Here is a 19497-nt window from a genome sequence, read left to right as displayed (position 1 = left end):
GATATCCCTTGTATATATAGCGCTTTGTGGTGTGTGCTGGCAGACTCTCCCTCTGTCTCCCCAAAAGGGCTAGTGGGTCCTGTCTTCATTAGAGCATTCCCTGTGAGTTTGCGGTGTGTGTCGGTACGTGGTGTCGACATGTATGAGGACGATATTGGTGTGGAGGCGGAGCAATTGCCAAATATGCAGATGTCACCCCCCAGGGGGTCGACACCAGAATGGATGCCTTTATTTGTGGAATTACGTGATGGTTTATCTTCCCTTAAACAGTCAGTTGAGGACATGAGGCGGCCGGACAATCAATTAATGCCTGTCCAGGCGCCTCAAACACCGTCAGGGGCTGTAAAACGCCCTTTGCCTCAGTTGGTCGACACAGACCCAGACACGGGCACTGATTCCAGTGACGACGGTAGAAATTCAAACGTATTTTCCAGTAGGGCCACACGTTATATGATTTTGGCAATGAAGGAGACGTTACATTTAGCTGATACTACAGATACCGTAAAACAGGGTATTATGTATGGTGTGAAAAAACTACAAACAGTTTTTCCTGAATCAGAAGAATTAAATGACGTGTGTGATGAAGCGTGGGTTGCTCCTGATAAAAAGTTGATAATTTCAAAAAAGTTATTGGCATTATACCCTTTCCCGCCAGAGGTTAGGGCGCGCTGGGAAACACCCCCTAAGGTGGACAAGGCGCTCACACGCTTATCCAAACAAGTGGCGTTACCCTCTCCTGAGACGGCCGCACTTAAGGATCCATCAGATAGAAAGATGGAAGTTATTCAAAAGAATATATACACACATGCAGGTGTTATACTACGACCAGCTATAGCAACTGCCTGGATGTGCAGTGCTGGAGTAGTTTGGTCAGAATCCCTGATTGAAAATATTGATACCCTAGATAGGGACAATGTTTTACTGTCGTTAGAACAAATAAAGGATGCATTTATCTATATGCGTGATGCACAGAGGGATATTTGCACACTGGCATCTCGGATGAGTGCTATGTCCATTTCAGCCAGAAGAGCCTTATGGACACGACAGTGGACAGGCGATGCGGATTCAAAACGTCACATGGAGGTTTTGCCGTATAAAGGGGAGGAGTTATTTGGAGTTGGTCTATCAGACTTGGTGGCCACGGCTACTGCCGGGAAATCCACTTTTTTACCTCAAGTCACTCCCCAACAGAGAAAGGCACCGACCTTTCAACCGCAGCCTTTTCGCTCCTACAAAAATAAGAGAGCAAAGGGCTTGTCGTATCTGCCACGAGGCAGAGGAAGAGGGAAGAGACACCAACAGGCAGCTCCTTCCCAGGAACAGAAGCCCTCCCCGGCTCCTGCAAAAACCTCAGCATGACGCTGGGGCCTCTCAAGCGGACTCGGGGACAGTGGGGGGCCGTCTCAAAAATTACAGCGCGCAGTGGGCTCACTCGCAGGTAGACCCCTGGATCCTGCAGATAATATCTCAGGGGTACAGGTTGGAATTAGAGACGGATCCTCCTCATCGTTTCCTGAAGTCTGCCTTACCAACCGTCTCTTCCGAAAGGGAGAGGGTGTTGGAAGCCATTCACAAGCTGTACGCTCAGCAGGTGATAGTCAAAGTACCCCTATTACAACAAGGAAAGGGGTATTATTCCACTCTATTTGTGGTACCGAAGCCGGATGGCTCGGTAAGGCCTATTCTAAATCTGAAGTCCTTGAACCTCTACATAAAAAAGTTCAAGTTCAAGATGGAGTCACTCAGAGCAGTGATAGCGAACCTGGAAGAAGGGGACTTTATGGTATCCTTGGACATCAAGGATGCGTATCTACACGTTCCGATTTACCCCGCACACCAGGGGTACCTCAGGTTCATTGTTCAAAACTGTCACTATCAGTTTCAGACGCTGCCGTTCGGATTGTCCACGGCGCCTCGGGTCTTTACCAAGGTAATGGCCGAGATGATGATTCTTCTTCGAAGAAAAGGCGTATTAGTTATCCCATACTTGGACGATCTCCTAATAAGGGCAAGGTCCAGAGAACAGCTGGAGACAGCTTTAGCACTATCTCAAGAGGTGCTAAGACAACACGGGTGGATTCTGAATATTCCAAAATCCCATTTAATCCCGACAACTCGTCTGCTGTTCCTAGGAATGATTCTGGACACGGTTCAGAAAAAGGTTTTCCTTCCAGAGGAAAAAGCCAAGGAGTTATCCGATCTGGTCAGGAACCTCCTAAAACCAGGAAAAGTGTCAGTACATCAATGCACAAGAGTCCTGGGAAAAATGGTGGCTTCTTACGAAGCAATTCCATTCGGCAGATTCCATGCAAGAATATTCCAAAGGGATCTGTTGGACAAATGGTCAGGGTCGCATCTGCAGATGCACCTGCGAATAACCCTGTCACCAAAGACAAGGGTGTCACTTCTGTGGTGGTTGCAGAAGGCTCACCTATTAGAAGGCCGCAGATTCGGCATTCAGGATTGGATCCTGGTGACCACGGACGCCAGCCTGAGAGGCTGGGGAGCAGTCACACAAGGAAGAAACTTCCAGGGAGTATGGACGAGTCTGGAAAAGTCTCTTCACATAAACATTCTGGAACTAAGAGCAATCTACAATGCTCTAAGCCAGGCGGAACTTCTCCTGCAAGGAAAGCCGGTGTTGATTCAGTCGGACAACATCACGGCGGTCGCCCATGTAAACAGGCAGGGCGGCACAAGAAGCAGGAGTGCAATGGCAGAAGCTGCCAAGATTCTTCGCTGGGCGGAGAATCACGTGATAGCACTGTCAGCAGTGTTCATCCCGGGCGTGGACAACTGGGAAGCAGACTTCCTCAGCAGACACGATCTTCATCCGGGAGAGTGGGGTCTACATCCAGAAGTCTTCAACATGTTAATAGACCGTTGGGAAAGACCAATTGTAGACATGATGGCGTTTCGCCTCAACAAGAAACTGGACAAATATTGCGCCAGGTCAAGAGATCCACAGGCAATAGCTGTGGACGCACTGGTAACTCCTTGGGTGTACCAGTCAGTGTATGTGTTTCCTCCTCTGCCGCTCATACCAAAGGTATTGAAGATCATACGGCAAAGAAGAGTAAGAACAATACTAGTGGTTCCGGATTGGCCGAGAAGGACTTGGTATCCGGAACTTCAAGAGATGCTCACGGACGAACCGTGGCCTCTACCTCTGAGAAGGGACCTGCTACAGCAGGGTCCCTGTCTTTTTCAAGACTTACCGCGGCTGCGTTTGACGGCATGGCGGTTGAACGCCAGATCCTAAAAGGGAAAGGCATTCCAGAAGAAGTCATTCCTACCTTGATTAAGGCACGGAAGGAAGTCACCGTGAAACATTATCACCGCATTTGGCGAAAATATGTAGCGTGGTGCGAGGATCGGAGGGTTCCGACGGAGGAATTCCAACTGGGTCGTTTCCTACATTTCCTGCAATCAGGATTATCTATGGGTCTCAAATTGGGATCCATTAAGGTTCAAATTTCGGCCCTGTCAATATTCTTCCAAAAAGAATTGGCCTCTGTCCCTGAGGTCCAGACTTTTGTCAAGGGAGTACTGCATATACAGCCTCCTGTGGTGCCTCCGGTGGCACCGTGGGATCTAAATGTAGTTTTAGATTTCCTCAAATCCCATTGGTTTGAACCATTGAAAAAGGTGGATTTGAAATATCTCACATTGAAAGTGACTATGTTACTAGCCCTGGCCTCTGCCAGGAGAGTATCTGAATTGGCGGCTTTATCTTATAAAAGTCCTTATCTAATCTTCCATTCGGATAGGGCAGAACTGCGGACTCGTCCGCATTTTCTCCCTAAAGTGGTATCAGCATTTCATCTGAACCAACCTATTGTGGTGCCTGCGGCCACTAGCGACTTGGAGGACTCCAAGTTGTTGGACGTTGTCAGAGCCTTAAAAATATACATTGCAAGGACGGCTGGAGTCAGAAAATCTGACTCGCTGTTTATATTGTATGCACCCAACAAGTTGGGCGCACCTGCTTCTAAGCAGTCGATTGCTCGTTGGATTTGTAACACAATTCAACTTGCACATTCTGTGGCAGGCCTGCCACAGCCTAAAACTGTAAAAGCCCACTCCACAAGGAAGGTGGGCTCATCTTGGGCGGCTGCCCGAGGGGTCTCGGCATTACAACTCTGCCGAGCAGCTACGTGGTCGGGGGAGAACACGTTTGTAAAATTTTACAAATTTGATACCCTGGCAAAGGAGGACCTGGAGTTCTCTCATTCGGTGCTGCAGAGTCATCCGCACTCTCCCGCCCGTTTGGGAGCTTTGGTATAATCCCCATGGTCCTTTCAGGAACCCCAGCATCCACTTAGGACGATAGAGAAAATAAGAATTTACTTACCGATAATTCTATTTCTCGGAGTCCGTAGTGGATGCTGGGCGCCCATCCCAAGTGCGGATTATCTGCAATACTTGTACATAGTTATTGTTAACTAATTCGGGTTATTGTTAAGGAGCCATCTTAAGAGGCCCTTTCTGTTGTCATACTGTTAACTGGGTTTAGATCACAAGTTGTACGGTGTGATTGGTGTGGCTGGTATGAGTCTTACCCGGGATTCAAAATGCCTCCCTTATTGTGTATGCTCGTCCGGGCACAGTACCTAACTGGAGTCTGGAGGAGGGTCATAGGGGGAGGAGCCAGTGCACACCACCTGACCTAGTAAAGCTTTACTTTTTTGTGCCCTGTCTCCTGCGGAGCCGCTATTCCCCATGGTCCTTTCAGGAACCCCAGCATCCACTACGGACTCCGAGAAATAGAATTATCGGTAAGTAAATTCTTATTTTTTCCTGTTTTAGCGAAAACTGCCACCAACTCTGAATTACCCCCATAGACAGGAGTACACAGTCTGGATTCGTATTGAGAAGGATTGTAATATTGAATTGTGAAGGTCAGAGAGCAATGGTTGCATTAAACATTTTTTTTTAAATGTAGTCTTGTTGAGTGTAATCTCCTCCTCCTTTTGTGTTTTCTAGGTGATTTATTTACTTGAACCAGTCCGATGTCTTGTCCAAAATCACTTCTGCCAGAAAGAGTTCTGCTTGAGCTGTGAACTGGGTTTCTTGTTTCACATGCTGGATTTGTCACGTGGAGACCCTTGCCAAGTAAGTAAGAATATTTATAGGTAAACAAAACCCATAATTTGTCAGACTGAGGGGGACATTTACTAAGCAGTGATAAGAGGAGAGAAGTGAGCCAGTGGAGAAGTTGCCCATGGCAACCATTCAGCACTGAAGTAACTATAATTTGCATACTATAGAATTATACAGCGCTGCTGATTGGTTGATGGGGCAACTTCTCCACTGGCTCACTTCTCCGCTCTTATCACTGCTTTGTAAATGTCCCCCCGAGTTTCTTTATAAGATGCTGGAGAACTGTATATTACCGCTCCTAGGCATCATTTTCTGAAGTTGCACACTGAAAGGCTAGAGACTGGGTGAAGACTGGGGTCTTCTAGTTTGGTGTTGGTGGCCAACCCAAAGTATTTATCTATAATTCTGTCTACAGTTAATAGTACTTAGGCGCACAGTGTGTGTGTGTGTGTGTGTGTGTGTGTGTGTGTGTGTGTGTGTGTACATGGTCAAGTCTCATTATTATGATCACTCCTACATTTGATATCGGCAGAGTGTGGCCACTGAAGTATGTCACATGTCGTTCGCTGGCTTGGTGATTATGTAAGGGGTTGCGAAAGGCCCATCCGCACACAAATCACTAGTTGCTATCATGGGTAAACGGGGCAATTTTATCAGAGTTGCAAGAAGGGATGATTATTTGCTTTTGGGCTAAGGGTGGTAGTATTTCTGAAACAGCGCAGTTTGTGAACTGTTCGTGTGCTACTGTCGTGAAGGTGTATTGTGACTTGGCAAATGGCCATTGCGAATAACTGACGTGGATACTGGGGAGCACCACGTGCCTGGATCCCGACAGCCGGCAAATTGAACGTATCCCGTCTGAAGGTGCCTTTTGAGCATTAAGGCTGGCAGGGCTCAGGTGATAGTCATGCTTCCTTATTAGAGTGGGTCTTGTCACTGATTCTTCTCCTACATTTTCATGTCTGGGAGTTGGCCAGTGTAGGTAGTCTGCGTAGCGTGGCTTTTGAGTGATCTTCCGGCAGGCGCTTTGGCGGAGTTGGTCCTACCATTCTGTAGGGGGTACTCCATCGTGCAGATCATTTATAGATATACAGTATATCATACACTGTTGCTCAAGTTGCGCCCCTCTTGGTGTGCATAGTCCCAGATGGCTCAAAATGTTTATCTTGTTTGCATAAATAAAAGAAATCACAGTGACAAAACTGCATTGCTAGCTTACACTGTTCAATTTTATGTGCTACATTTGTATATGTGTGTGACGGAGTTTGAATATGTGTAAGAAGGGCTCTGATGCCAGCTCCTGCAACTTTTTCTCATGTCGCGTCTAGCGTGCCTGCTGCCATGCGGTGTACTGCGCGCGCACCCGCAAACGGGTCAGGCGCAGCTAGTGACAGTCACAATGCGGCTGCTCGCACGACCCGTTCATGGGATTGACTGTGAACCCATTTGTACATATTTAGACAGACTGCTTGTTTTCTTATCCCTATACAAAGGGCATAGACATGAACAGGTGCAATTAACTATTGTAGTAATGTGTATACTGAGCTTCAGGCAACTCTGTGTACACGGTTATGGACTCCTGCATATGTCCGGTATCTCATAACTCAAGGTATAGACAACTGAGTGCATCTTCTCCCTTTTTCTCCTTGACCGTAATGCACTGCTTCTGTGCTCAGCCTGCAGACACATGGGCTCAGTGTACAAGGTCCTAGGTTCAGATTCTGTTGAACACTGTCCAATATCCTAATAAGTAAATGACCCTACCTGATACCCAGTTCATCTGCTAACATGTTATGTATATGCTTACAGTGCTTGGTTTTCTAGGATTTCTCTTCTCTCATGGGGGCAGATGTATTAACCTGGAGAAGGCATAAGGAAGTGATAAACCAGTGATATGTGCAAGGTGATAAAGGCACCAGCCAATGAGCTCCAATATGTAAATTAACAGTTAGGATTTGATTGGCTGCTGCCTTTATCACCTTGCACATATCACTGGTTTATCACTTCCTTATGACTTCTCCAGGTTAATACATCTGCCCCATGGTTTGGTATCTGCTCCGTTGGTGTGCTTACTTAGTTCAGTGTCTGGGCTGCTCTCTGTGTAGACCTCCAGGGATTAACACAAAAAGATGCTTGGGTCTACTAACTTGTGAGCAAGCCACGTAAAGCTGCCCATGGGAGACACAGCTGGTCCTGAGATCTACGCCTGCAGCCCTGAGCGTTTGCCCCTGTGACTTGTTGATCGTACAAGTGATGTGCTTGAATTGAAAAGGAAAATTGTTGTGGAGAAGGGCTATATGTGGTATAAACACTCACCTGTGCCACAACCCTTTAGAATCTCTGCCTCAACTAGGTTCCGCTGCGTAGTAGTCGCTATAAGTCGGGCACCGTTGCATTACTTTGGTGGAGTCAAGTTCCGTAGAAGCATGATTGGAACACCAACTTTCAGTAACCTAGTGTCAAGCGTCTGTTTTTCTCTAACGTCCTAGTGGATGCTGGGGACTCCGTAAGGACCATGGGGAATAGACGGGCTCCGCAGGAGACAGGGCACTTTAAGAAAGAATTTGGATACTGGTGTGCTCTGGCTCCGCCCTCTATGTCCCTCCTCCAGACCTCAGTTTGAATCTGTGCCCGGACGAGCTGGGTGCTACTTAGTGAGCTCTCCTGAGCTTGCTAAAAAGAAAGTATTTTGTTAGGTTTTTTTTATTTTCAGAGAGATCTGCTGGCAACAGACTCTCTGCTACGTGGGACTGAGGAGAGAAGCAGCCCTACTCACTGAAGATAGGTCCTGCTTCTTAGGCTACTGGACACCATTAGCTCCAGAGGGATCGTACACAGGATCGCACCCTTGGTCGTCCGATCCCGGAGCCGCGCCGCCGTCCCCCTCGCAGAGCCGGAAGACAGAAGCCGGTGACAGAAGCAAGAAGACTTCGAAATCGGCGGCAGAAGACTCCAGTCTTCATATGAGGTAGCGCACAGCACTGCAGCTGTGCGCCATTGCTCCCACACTAAACCCACATACTCCGGTCACTGCAAGGCGCAGGGGGGGGCGCCCTGGGCAGCAATTAGACAAAAGTGGGCATATATATAGTTGGGCACTGTGTGTGTGTGTGTGTGTGTGTGTGTGTGTGTGTGTGTATGTATGTATGTATGTATGTATGTATGTGTGTGTGTGTATATATATATATATATATATATATATATATATATATATATATATATATATATATATATAAAGCCCCCGCCAAAATTGTACATGAAAGCGGGCAGAAGCCCGCCATCGAGGGGGCGGGGCTTCTTCCTCAGCACTCACCAGCGCCATGTTTTTTCTCCACAGCACCGCTGAGAGGAAGCTCCCCAGTTTCTCCCCTGTAGTTACACGATAGAAGAGGGTAAAAAGAGAGGGGGGGCACATAATTAGGCGCAAAAATCAATATAAACAGCAGCTACTGGGTTAACATTAAGTTACTGTGTTATTCCTGGGTTTATAGCGCTGGGGTGTGTGCTGGCATACTCTCTCTCTGTCTCTCCAAAGGGCCTTATGGAGGAATTGTCTTCAGATGAGCATTCCCTGAGTGTGTGGTGTGTCGGTACGTGTGTGTCGACATGTCGGAGGTAAAAGGCTCCCCTAAGGAGGAGATAGAGCAAATATGTGTGTGTGAGGGTGTCTCCGTCGACAACGCCGACACCTGTTTGGATATGTGTAATTAAGTGCTAAGGTGAATTATTGCACAAAAGATTAGAGAACAGACAGGAAATCTACCCATGTCTGTCCCTATGTCGCAGAGACCTTCAGAGTCTCTCAATGCTCACTATCCAAAATAATCGACACTGATATCGACACGGAGGTTGACTCCAGTGTCGACTACGATAATGCAAAGTTACAGCCAAAATGGCAGAAAAGTATTCAATATATGATTATTGTAATAAAAGATGATTTGCATATCACTGATGACTCATCTGTCCCTGACACAAGGGTACACATGTTTAAGGGGAAGAAAGCTGAGGTAAATTTCCCTCCTCTCATGAGGAAAAAGAGCGTGAATCTCCAGACAAGAAGCTGCAGCTTCCCACAAAGAATTCTCAGGCAGTATCCTTTCCCCACTAGGGCCAGGATAGGATGGGAATCTTCCCCTAGGGTGTCACGTTTGCCCAAAAAGGTAGCCCTAACGTAACAGCTATTCTCAGGGATCCTGCAGATAGCGTGCACATTCTGGTACACTACTTAGACCGGCGATTGTGTCGGCATGGGTTTATAGCGCTGTGGCAGCGTGGACAGGTACCTTATCAGCAGAGATTGAGACCCTAGTATGTAGATATATATATATATATATATATATATATATATATATATATATATATATGTATGTATTAAAGATGCTGTCTTAAGATATATATATATATATATATATATATATATATAATATAATATAATATAATATAATATAATATAATATAATATAATATAATATAATATATATATATATATATATATATATATATATATATATATATATATATATAAACATGCCCAAAGAGACATGAGTATACTGGGTCCTAGAGTCAAAGCTATGTCGATTTCTGCTTGACGTGTCCTGTAGAATATGCAATGGACAGATGATGCCGACTTAAGAGGCATATGGAAGGCTGAGGATTGCGTGGAGAAGGGTTCTCGGACCTGGTCTCCACAGCTATAGCTGGTAATTCTGATATTTTGCCTTATATTCCTGCACAGCCTAGGAAAGCACGACATTATCAAATGCAGCCTTTCGAACAAAGAAACAAGAAAGTCCGAGGTGCGTCCTTTCTTGCCAAAGGCGGGGGCAGAGGAAAGAAGCTGCACAACACAGCTAGTTCCCAGGAACAGAAGTCCTCCCCGGCCTCTACAAAAATCCACCGCATGTCGCTGGGGCTCCACAGGCGGAGCTAGGCCTGGTGGGGGCACGCCTTCGTAAGTTCAGCCACAAGTGGGTTCACTCCCTGTAAGATCCCTGGGCAATAGATATTGTGTCTCAGGGATACATCTGGACTTTGAGAAGATGCCCCCTCACCGACGGCCCTGCCGGCTTCCCCCCACGAGAGGGAAACAGTGTTAACTGCAATTCACAAATTGTATCTTCAACAGGTGGTGGTGAAGGTTCCCCTCCTTCAACAAGGAGGGGGTTATTATTCGACCATGTGGTAGTCCCGAAACCGGACGGTTTGGTCAGACCCATATTGAATTTAAAATCCCTGAACATATACCTGAAAAGGTTCAAGTTCAAGATGGAATCGCGTTGAGCGGTCATTGCAAGCCTGAAAGGGGGAGATTTTATGGTGACTCGGGACATAAAGGATGCATACCTTCATGTCCCCATTTATCCACCTCATCAGGCGTTCCTCAGAATTGCGGTACGGGATTGTCATTACCAATTTCAGACGTTGCCGTATGGTCTCTCCACGGCCCCGAGAATGTTCACCAAGGTAATGGCGGAAATGATGGTGCTCCTGCGGAAGCAAGGTGTCACTATTATCACGTACTTGGACGATCTCCTCATAAAAGCGAGATCAAGAGAGCAGTGGCTGAACAGCGTATCACTTTCTCTGGAAGTGTAACTGCAACACGGTTGGATTCTATATATTCCAAAGTCGCAGTTGGTTCCTACAGCTCATCTGCCTCTCCTAGGCATGATCCTAGACACAGACCAGAAAAGGGTTTATCTCCCGGTAGAGAGAGCTCAGGAGCTCGTGACACTGGTCAGGAATCTATTAAAACCAAAACACGTGTCAGTGCATCACTGCACTCGAGTCCTGGGAAGAATGGTGGCATCATACGAGGCCATTCCCTTCGGCAGGTTCCATGCGAGGACCTTCCAATGGGACTTACTGGACAAGTGGTCCGGATCACATCTTCAGATGCATCGGTTAATCACCCTATCCCCCAGGGCCAGGGTGTCTCTCCTGTGGTGGCTGCAGAGTGCTCACCTTCTCGAAGGTCGCAGATTCGGCATTCAGGACTGGGTCCTGGTGACCACGGATGCAAGCCTCCTAGGGTGGGAGGCGGTCACATAGGGATGAAATTTCCAAGGGCTGTGGTCAAGTCAGGAGACTTGCCTTCACATCAACATCCTGGAACTAAGGGCCATATACAACGCCCTACGTCAAGCGGAGTACCTGCTTCGCGACCAACCGGTTCTAATTCAGTCAGACAATATCACCGCAGTGGCTCATGTAAACCGCCAAGGCGGCACAAGGAGCAGGTGGCGATGGTAGAAGCCACCAGAATTCTTCGCTGGGCGGAGAATCACGTAAGAGCACTGTCAGCAGTGTTCATTCCGGGAGTGGACAACTGGGAAGCAGACTTCCTCAGCAGGCACGACCTCCACCCGGGAGAGTGGGGACTTCATCAAGAAGTCTGCACGCAGATGGCAAGGCGGTGGTAACTGCCACAGGTGGACATGATGGCATCCCGCCCCAACAAAAAGCTACAGAAATATTGCGCCAGGTCAAGAGACCCTCAGGCGATAGCTGTAGACGCACTAGTGACACCGTGGGTGTTCCAGTCGGTTTATGTATTTCCTCCTCTTCCTCTCATACCAAAGATGCTGAGAATCATAAGAAAAAGAAGAGTGAGAACAATACTCATTGTTCCGGATTGGCAAAGAAGGACTTGGTATCCGGATCTGCAAGAAATGCTCACAGAGGACCCATGGCCTCTGCCTCTAAGACAGGACTTGTTGCAACAGGGGCCCTGTCTGTTCCAAGACTTACCGCGGCTGCGTTTGACGGCATGGCGGTTGAACGCCGGATCCTAGCAGAAAAAGGCATTCCGGATGAGATTATTCCTACGCTGATAAAGGCTAGGAAGGACGTGACGGCTAAACATTATCACCGTATATGGCAAAAATATGTTGCTTTGTGTGAGGCCAGGAATGCCCCTACGGAGGAATTCCAGCTGGGCCGTTTCCTTCACTTCCTACAGTCGGGAGTGACTTTGGGCCTGAAATTGGGTTCCATTAAGGTCCACATTTCGGCTCTATCCATTTTCTTTCAAAAAGAACTGGCTTCTCTTCCTGAAGTCCAGACGTTTGTAAAGGGAGTGCTGCATATTCAGCCCCCTTTTGTGCCTCCAGTGGCACCTTGGGATCTTAACGTGGTGTTGAGTTTCCTGAAGTCACACTGGTTTGAGCCACTCAAAACCGTGGAGTTAAAATTTCTCACGTGGAAGGTGGTCATGCTATTAGCCTTGGCTTCAGCTAGGCGTGTGTCAGAATTAGCGGCTTTGTCACATAACAGCCCCTATCTGGTTTTCCATACGGACAGGGCAGAATTGCGGACACGTCCACAATTTCTGCAAAAAGTGGTGTCATCCTTTCATATGAACCAACCTATTGTGGTGCCTGTGGCTACTAGTGACTTGGAGGATTCCGAGTTACTAGATGTGGTCAGGGCTTTGAAGGTTTATGTGGCCAGAACGGCTAGGGTCAGGAAAACAGAATCTTTGTTTATCCTGTATGCTTCCAACAAGCTTGGGGCGCCTGCTTCAAAGCAAACTATTGCTCGCTGGATCTGTAACACGATTCAGCAGGCTCATTTTGCGGCTGGGTTGCCGCTGCCTAAATCAGTTAAGCCCATTCCACAAGGAAGGTGGGCTCTTCTTGGGCGGCTGCCCGAGGGGTCTCGGCATTACAGCTTTGCCGAGCGGTCAGGGTCAAACACCTTTGCAAAGTTCTACAAGTTTGATACCCTGGCTGAGGAGGACCTTGTGTTTGCTCATTCGGTGCTGCAGAGTCATCCGCACTCTCCCGCCCGTTTGGGAGCTTTGGTATAATCCCCATGGTCCTTACGGAGTCCCCAGCATCCACTAGGACGTTAGAGAAAATAAGATTTTAAACCTACCGGTAAATCTATTTCTCGTAGTCCGTAGTGGATGCTGGGCGCCCGTCCCAAGTGCGGACTTCTTCTGCAATACTTGTATATAGTTATTGCTTAAATAAGGGTTATGTTGGTTGCATCAGGGTTGATCTGATGCTCTGTTGTTGTTCATACTGTTAACTGGGTAAGTTTATCACGAGTTATACGGTGTGACTGGTATGAGTCTTACCCTGGATTCCAAAATCCTTTCCTTGTATTGTCAGCTCTTCCGGGCACAGTTTCTCTAACTGAGGTCTGGAGGAGGGACATAGAGGGAGGAGCCAGAGCACACCAGTATCAATTCTTTCTTAAAGTGCCCTGTCTCCTGCGGAGCCAGTCTATTTCCCATGGTCCTTACGGAGTCCCCAGCATCCACTACGGACTACGAGAAGTAGAATTACCGGTAAGTAAAATCTTTTTTTTTTTTCTCTCTCTCTATTGCTCCTTTCCCTGATGTCACATCAAGATCATACATGCCTCAATTTCTTTCTAGGTCACTAAGCTGTACAATAGTGAAATCACAATCCAAATTCATCCAGTAGTGCACAAGAACTTTCTTTCTACTTCAAGGACAAGATTGATAAAATCCGAAATTAAAGGGGGGTACACACAGAACGATTTTTACTTAATTTCTAAGCAATCTAACTAGATTACTTAGAAATGAAACACACATCGCTCTGTGTGTAGGGTGCTGGCGACAGCGATGTGCGATCCCACACGTCGCTATCGCCAGCTCTAGATTTGGCATGCATGCATGCAAAATCTACGCAGGTCGCTCACTTTACCGCTGTGTGAAGTGAGCAACCCCCTCCTCGCTCAGCACACATCGCGCTGAGTGCTGACCGCGGGTAGAGCTGTGTGCTGAGCGGTCTTTGATAGATCGCTCAGCACACATCTCTACGTGTGTACCCCCCTTAAATGGTATGCTCTTCCTCAGCCAGTGACCTTCTCAATTTCCTGCCAGAACCTTCTGGCACCTTCTCTTCATTTGATATCACAAATGAAGATGAAATATCAACTCTCTTCTCATCCTCATTCTCCACCTCCTCTCCTCTTTATCCTATTCCCTCACAAATAAGTAAAACTCTGTCTCCTGTGCTTATCCCAAACATAACTAAAATCTGTAATCTCTCTATTTCTCTAACGTCCTTGAGGATGCTGGGACTCCGTAAGGACCATGGGGAATAGACGGGCTCCGCAGGAGATGGGGCACTTTAAGAAAGCTTTGGATTCTGGGTGTGCACTGGCTCCTCCCTCTTTGCCCCTCCTCCAGACCTCAGTTTTACACTGTGCCCAGAGCAAGATGGGTGCACTGCAGAGAGCTCTCCAGAGTTCTCTGCCTGAAAGCATTTTTGTTTGGATTTTTCTTTCTACTTTTTACTACTTTTTCACAGGGAGCACTGCTGGCAACAGGCTCCCTGCATCGAGGGACTGAGGAGAGAGGAGCAGACCTTCTTGTCAAAGATAGGCTCTGCTTCCTCGGCTACTGGACACCATTAGCTCCAGAGGGGGTGAACGCAGGTTCTTACTGGGCGTCCACCCCCGGAGCCGCGCCGCCGTTCTCCTCACAGAGCCAGAAGTACAGAAGTCAGAAGACGTCTCAGGCGGCAGAAGCCATCAGCTTCACTGAGGTAACGCACAGCACTGCAGCTGTGCGTCATTGCTCTCATACACCTCACACACTCCGGTCACTGTAAGGGTGCAGGGCGCAGTGGGGGGCGCCCTGGGCAGCAATATAAACCTCTGCATGGCAAAAAGACTATATACATGTACAGGTGGGCTCTGTACATGTATATAAAAGAGCCCCCGCCATATTTTACTAATTTTGAGCGGGACAGAAGCCCGCCGCCGAGGGGGCGGGGCTTCTCCCTCAGCACTCACCAGCGCCATTTTCTCTCCACAGCACTGCTGAGAGGAAGCTCCCCGGACTCTCTCCTGCTTACACACGGTGAAAGGGTGCTTAAAAGAGAGGGGGGGGGGCACATAATTGGCGGTTTACATATTACACAGCGCTGCTGGGGAAAAACATTTTGTGTTGGTCTCCAGGGTTATTGCGCTGGGGTGTGTGCTGGCATACTCTCTCTCTGTCTCTCCAAAGGGCCTTGACAGGGATACTGTCTTCAGAAAAGGGGTTCCCTGTGTGTGTGAAGTGTGTCGGTACGCGTGTGTCGACATGTTTGACGAGGAAGGCTCGCTTACTGTGGAGGGGGAGTGTTTGAATGTCAGGTCGCCGTCGGCAACGCCGACACCGGAATGGGTGGATATGCTGAATGTCTTGAATGCAAATGTCAGTCTATTGCATAAAAGGTTAGACAAGGCAGAAGCTAGGGATCAGTCAGGTACCCAGTCCATGCCTGTCCCTGTGGCGCCAGGCCCGTCGGGGTCTCAGAAGCGCACCATATCCCAGATCGATGACACAGATACCGACACAGATTCTGACTCTAGTGTCGACTATGAAGATGCAAAATTACAGCCGAAGGTGGCAAAAGGTATTCGGTACATGATTATGGCCATTAAAGAGGTTTTGCATATTACTGAGGAACCCCCTGTCCCTGACACGAGGGTACACATGTATAAAAAGAAAAAGCCTGAAGTCACTTTTCCATCATCATTTGAATTAAGTGAATTGTGCGAAAAGGCCTGGGACTCTCCAGATAGGAGACCACAAGTTCCCAAAAGGATTCTTATGGCGTATCCTTTTCCACAAACTGATAGGATACGCTGGGAATCTTCACCAAAAGTGGACAAGGCGCTGACACGCTTGTCCAAAAAGGTGGCACTGCCTTCTCAGGATACGTCTTCCCTCAAGGAACCGGCTGATCGCAGGCAGGAAATTACCTTGAAGCACATTTACACTCACTCCGGTACTATTGCTAGACCAGCTATGGCGTCGGCCTGGGTTTGTAGTGCGGTTGTGGCATGGGCAGATTCCTTATCTGCGGAGATTGACACCTTAGATAGGGATGCCATTCAAATGACCATAGAGCATATCAGAGATGCTGCCTTGTATATGAGAGATGCTCAGAGAGACATTTGTTTATTAAGCTCCAGAATAAATGCTATGTCTATTTCTGCTAGGCGACTCCTGTGGACCCGGCAGTGGACGGGAGATGCCGATTCTAAGCGGCACATGGAGTCCTTGCCGTACAAGGGGGAGGAGTTGTTAGGATACGGCCTCTCGGACCTTGTCCATACGGCTACGGCTGGTAAGTCGAATTTCTTACCTTATGTCCCCCTGCAGCATACTAAGAAGGCACCTCATTATCAAATGCAGTCCTTTCGTTCCAATAAAAACAAGAAGGTGCGGGGATGGTCCTTTGTTACCAGAGGAAAAGGCAGGGGAAAGAAGCTGCACACAGCTAGTTCCCAAGAGCAGAAGTCCTCCCCTGCGTCTGCAAAGTCCACCGCATGACGCTGGGGCTTCCCGGGGGGAGGCAGATCTGGTGGGGGCTCGTCTTCGGTTTTTCAGCCACGTCTGGGTTCAATCGCAGGTGGATCCCTGGGCAGTAGAAATTGTTGCTCAGGGATACAGGCTAGACTTCGAAGACTTGCCTCCTCGCCGGTTTTTCAAATCGACTCTGCCGACTTCCCCGTCAGAGATGGAGTCAGTGTTGACAGCAATCCAAAAATTGTATGTTCAACAGGTGATTGTCACAGTTCCTCATCTCCAGCAGGGAGAGGGATATTATTCAACCCTGTTTGTGGTCCCGAAACCGGACGGTTCGGTCAGGCCCATTTTAAACCTGAAATCTCTGAACTTGTACTTGAAAATGTTCAAGTTCAAAATGGAATCACTCCGGGCGGTCATCGCCAGCCTGGAGGGGGGGGATTGGATGGTGTCCCTGGACATAAAGGATGCATACCTTCATGTTCCAATATTCCCCCCCCCCCCCCCCCCCCCCCCCATCAGGCGTTCCTGAGATTTGCAGTGCAGGACCGTCACTACCAATTTCAGACGTTGCCGTTTGGGCTTTCCACGGCCCCGAGGGTTTTCACCAAGGTAATGGCGGAAATGATGGTGCTCCTGCGCAGGCAGGGGGTCACAATTATCCCATACTTGGACGATCTCCTAATAAAGGTGAGATCTCGGGAGAAGTTGCTGGACAGCGTGTCTCTGTCCATGAAGACGTTGCAGCTACACGGCTGGATTCTCAATATACCGAAGTCCCAGCTTGTTCCTACAACGCGTCTGACCTTTCTGGGCCTGATCCTAGACACAGACCAGAAAAAGGTTTTTCTTCCAATCGAAAAGGTTCAGGAACTCATGACCATGGTCAGGAACCTATTGAAACCAAAGAAGGTTTCAGTGCATCAGTGCACGCGGGTCCTGGGGAAGATGGTGGCTTCATACGAGGCCATCCCTTTCGGCAGATTCCATGCGAGGACTTTTCAATGGGACCTCTTGGACAAGTGGTCCGGGTCCCATTTACAAATGCATCAAAGGATCACCCTGTCTCCTAGGACCCAGGGTATCTCTCCTGTGGTGGCTGAACAATGCTCACCTTCTAGAGGGTCGCAGGTTCGGCATTCAGGACTGGGTCCTGGTGACCACGGACGCAAGCCTCCGAGGCTGGGGAGCAATGGCACTGGGAAGAAATTTCCAAGGTCTCTGGTCAAGCCTGGAGACTTGAATCCACATCAACGTCCTGGAGTTGAGGGCCATATACAACGCCCTGCGTCAAGCGGAGAACTTACTTCGGAGAAGACCGGTTCTGATTCAGTCAGACAATGTCACGGCAGTGGCTTATATAAACCGTCAAGGCGGAACAAGGAGCAGAGTGGCCATGGCAGAAGCGACCAGGATTCTACGCTGGGCGGAAGGCCATGTAAGCGCGCTGTCAGCGGTGTTCATCCCGGGGGTAGACAACTGGGAGGCGGACTTCCTCAGCAGGCACGACCTGCATCCGGGGGAGTGGGGACTTCATCAAGAAGTCTTTGCACAGATCGCGGATCGGTGGGGCCTGCCTCAAATAGACATGATGGCGTCCCATCTCAACAAAAAGCTAAAGCGGTATTGCGCCAGGTCAAGGGACCCTCAGGCGGTAGCGGTAGACGCTCTGGTGACACCTTGGGTGTTCAGATCGGTCTATGTGTTTCCTCCTCTTCCTCTTATACCCAAGGTGTTGAGAATTGTAAGAATAAGCAGGGTCAGAACAATCCTCATTGTTCCAGATTGGCCACGGAGGACTTGGTATCCGGAACTGAAAGAGTTGCTCACAGAAGATCCGTGGCCTCTTCCTCTAAGGCAGGACCTGCTGCAGCAGGGGCCCTGTCTGTTCCAAGACTTACTGCGGCTGCGTTTGACGGCATGGCGGTTGAACGCCGGATCCTAGCGGATAAAGGAATTCCGGAGGAAGTCATTCCTACCCTGATCAAGGCTAGGAAAGACGTGACGTTGAAACATTATCACCGTATATATGTTTCTTGGTGTGAGGCCAGAGCTGCTCCTACGGAGGAGTTCCATTTGGGCCGTCTACTTCACTTCCTTCAAACAGGAGTGACCTTGGGCCTTAAATTAGGGTCCATAAAGGTCCAGATTTCGGCCTTATCCATTTTCTTTCAAAGAGAATTAGCCTCTCTTCCTGAGGTACAGACTTTTGTGAAGGGGGTGCTGCATATTCAGCCTCCCTTTGTGCCTCCGGTGGCGCCTTGGGATCTTAACGTGGTGTTACGTTTCCTCAAGTCACCTTGGTTTGAACCACTTAAAACTGTGGAGTTGAAATACCTCACATGGAAAGTTGTCATGTTGTTGGCGTTAGCTTCGGCTGACGTGTTTCAGAATTGGTGGCTTTATCGCATAAAAGCCCATACTTGGTTTTTCACGTGGATTGGGCAGAGTTGAGGACTCGTCCTCACTTTCTGCCAAAAGTTCTTTTCATGTGAACCAACCTATTGTCGTGCCTGTGGCTACAAGGGACTTGGAGAATTCCGAGTCCCTGGATGTAGTCAGGGTTTTGAAGATTTATGTGACCAGAACGGCTCGGATCAGGAAGACTGAAGCTTTGTTTGTTCTGTATGCGGCCAACAAGGTTGGCGCCCCTGCTTCAAAGCAGACTATTGCTCGCTGGATCTGTAACACGATTCAGCAGGCGCATTCTACGGCAGGATTGCCGTTAGCGAAATCGGTTAAGGCCCACTCCACTAGGAAAGTGGGCTCTTCTTGGGCGGCTGCCCGAGGGGTCTCGGCATTACAGTTGTGCCGAGCAGCTACTTGGTCGGGGACAAACACCTTTGCAAAGTTCTATAAGTTTGATACCCTGGCTGAGGAGGACCTCCTGTTAGCTCAATCGGTGCTGCAGAGTCATCCGCACTCTCCCGCCCGTTTGGGAGCTTTGGTATAATCCCCATGGTCCTTACGGAGTCCCAGCATCCTCAAGGACGTTAGAGAAAATAAGATTTTACTTACCGGTAAATCTATTTCTCGTAGTCCGTAGAGGATGCTGGGCGCCCGTCCCAAGTGCGGACTTCTTCTGCATGACTAGTATATAGTTATTGCTTACA

The 19497-nt window shown here is 48.4% G+C and overlaps 1 protein-coding gene across 4 annotated transcripts in view; it reads left to right on the top strand.

The window, feature by feature from the left end:
- PAN2 (poly(A) specific ribonuclease subunit PAN2) overlaps positions 1 to 19497 on the top strand; it is a 295174-nt gene that overhangs the window by 74925 nt on the left and 200752 nt on the right. For all 4 annotated transcript variants that reach the window (XM_063952590.1, XM_063952592.1, XM_063952589.1 and 1 more), the window contains one exon: positions 4987 to 5115. In XM_063952590.1, the coding sequence (XP_063808660.1) occupies positions 4987 to 5115 (129 nt within the window). The remainder of the gene's footprint in view (positions 1 to 4986; positions 5116 to 19497) is intronic.

Source organism: Pseudophryne corroboree, chromosome 2, assembly GCF_028390025.1.
Source record: "Pseudophryne corroboree isolate aPseCor3 chromosome 2, aPseCor3.hap2, whole genome shotgun sequence".
Lineage (NCBI taxonomy): Eukaryota > Metazoa > Chordata > Amphibia > Anura > Myobatrachidae > Pseudophryne > Pseudophryne corroboree.
This window is presented reverse-complemented; position numbering and strand designations above follow the sequence as displayed.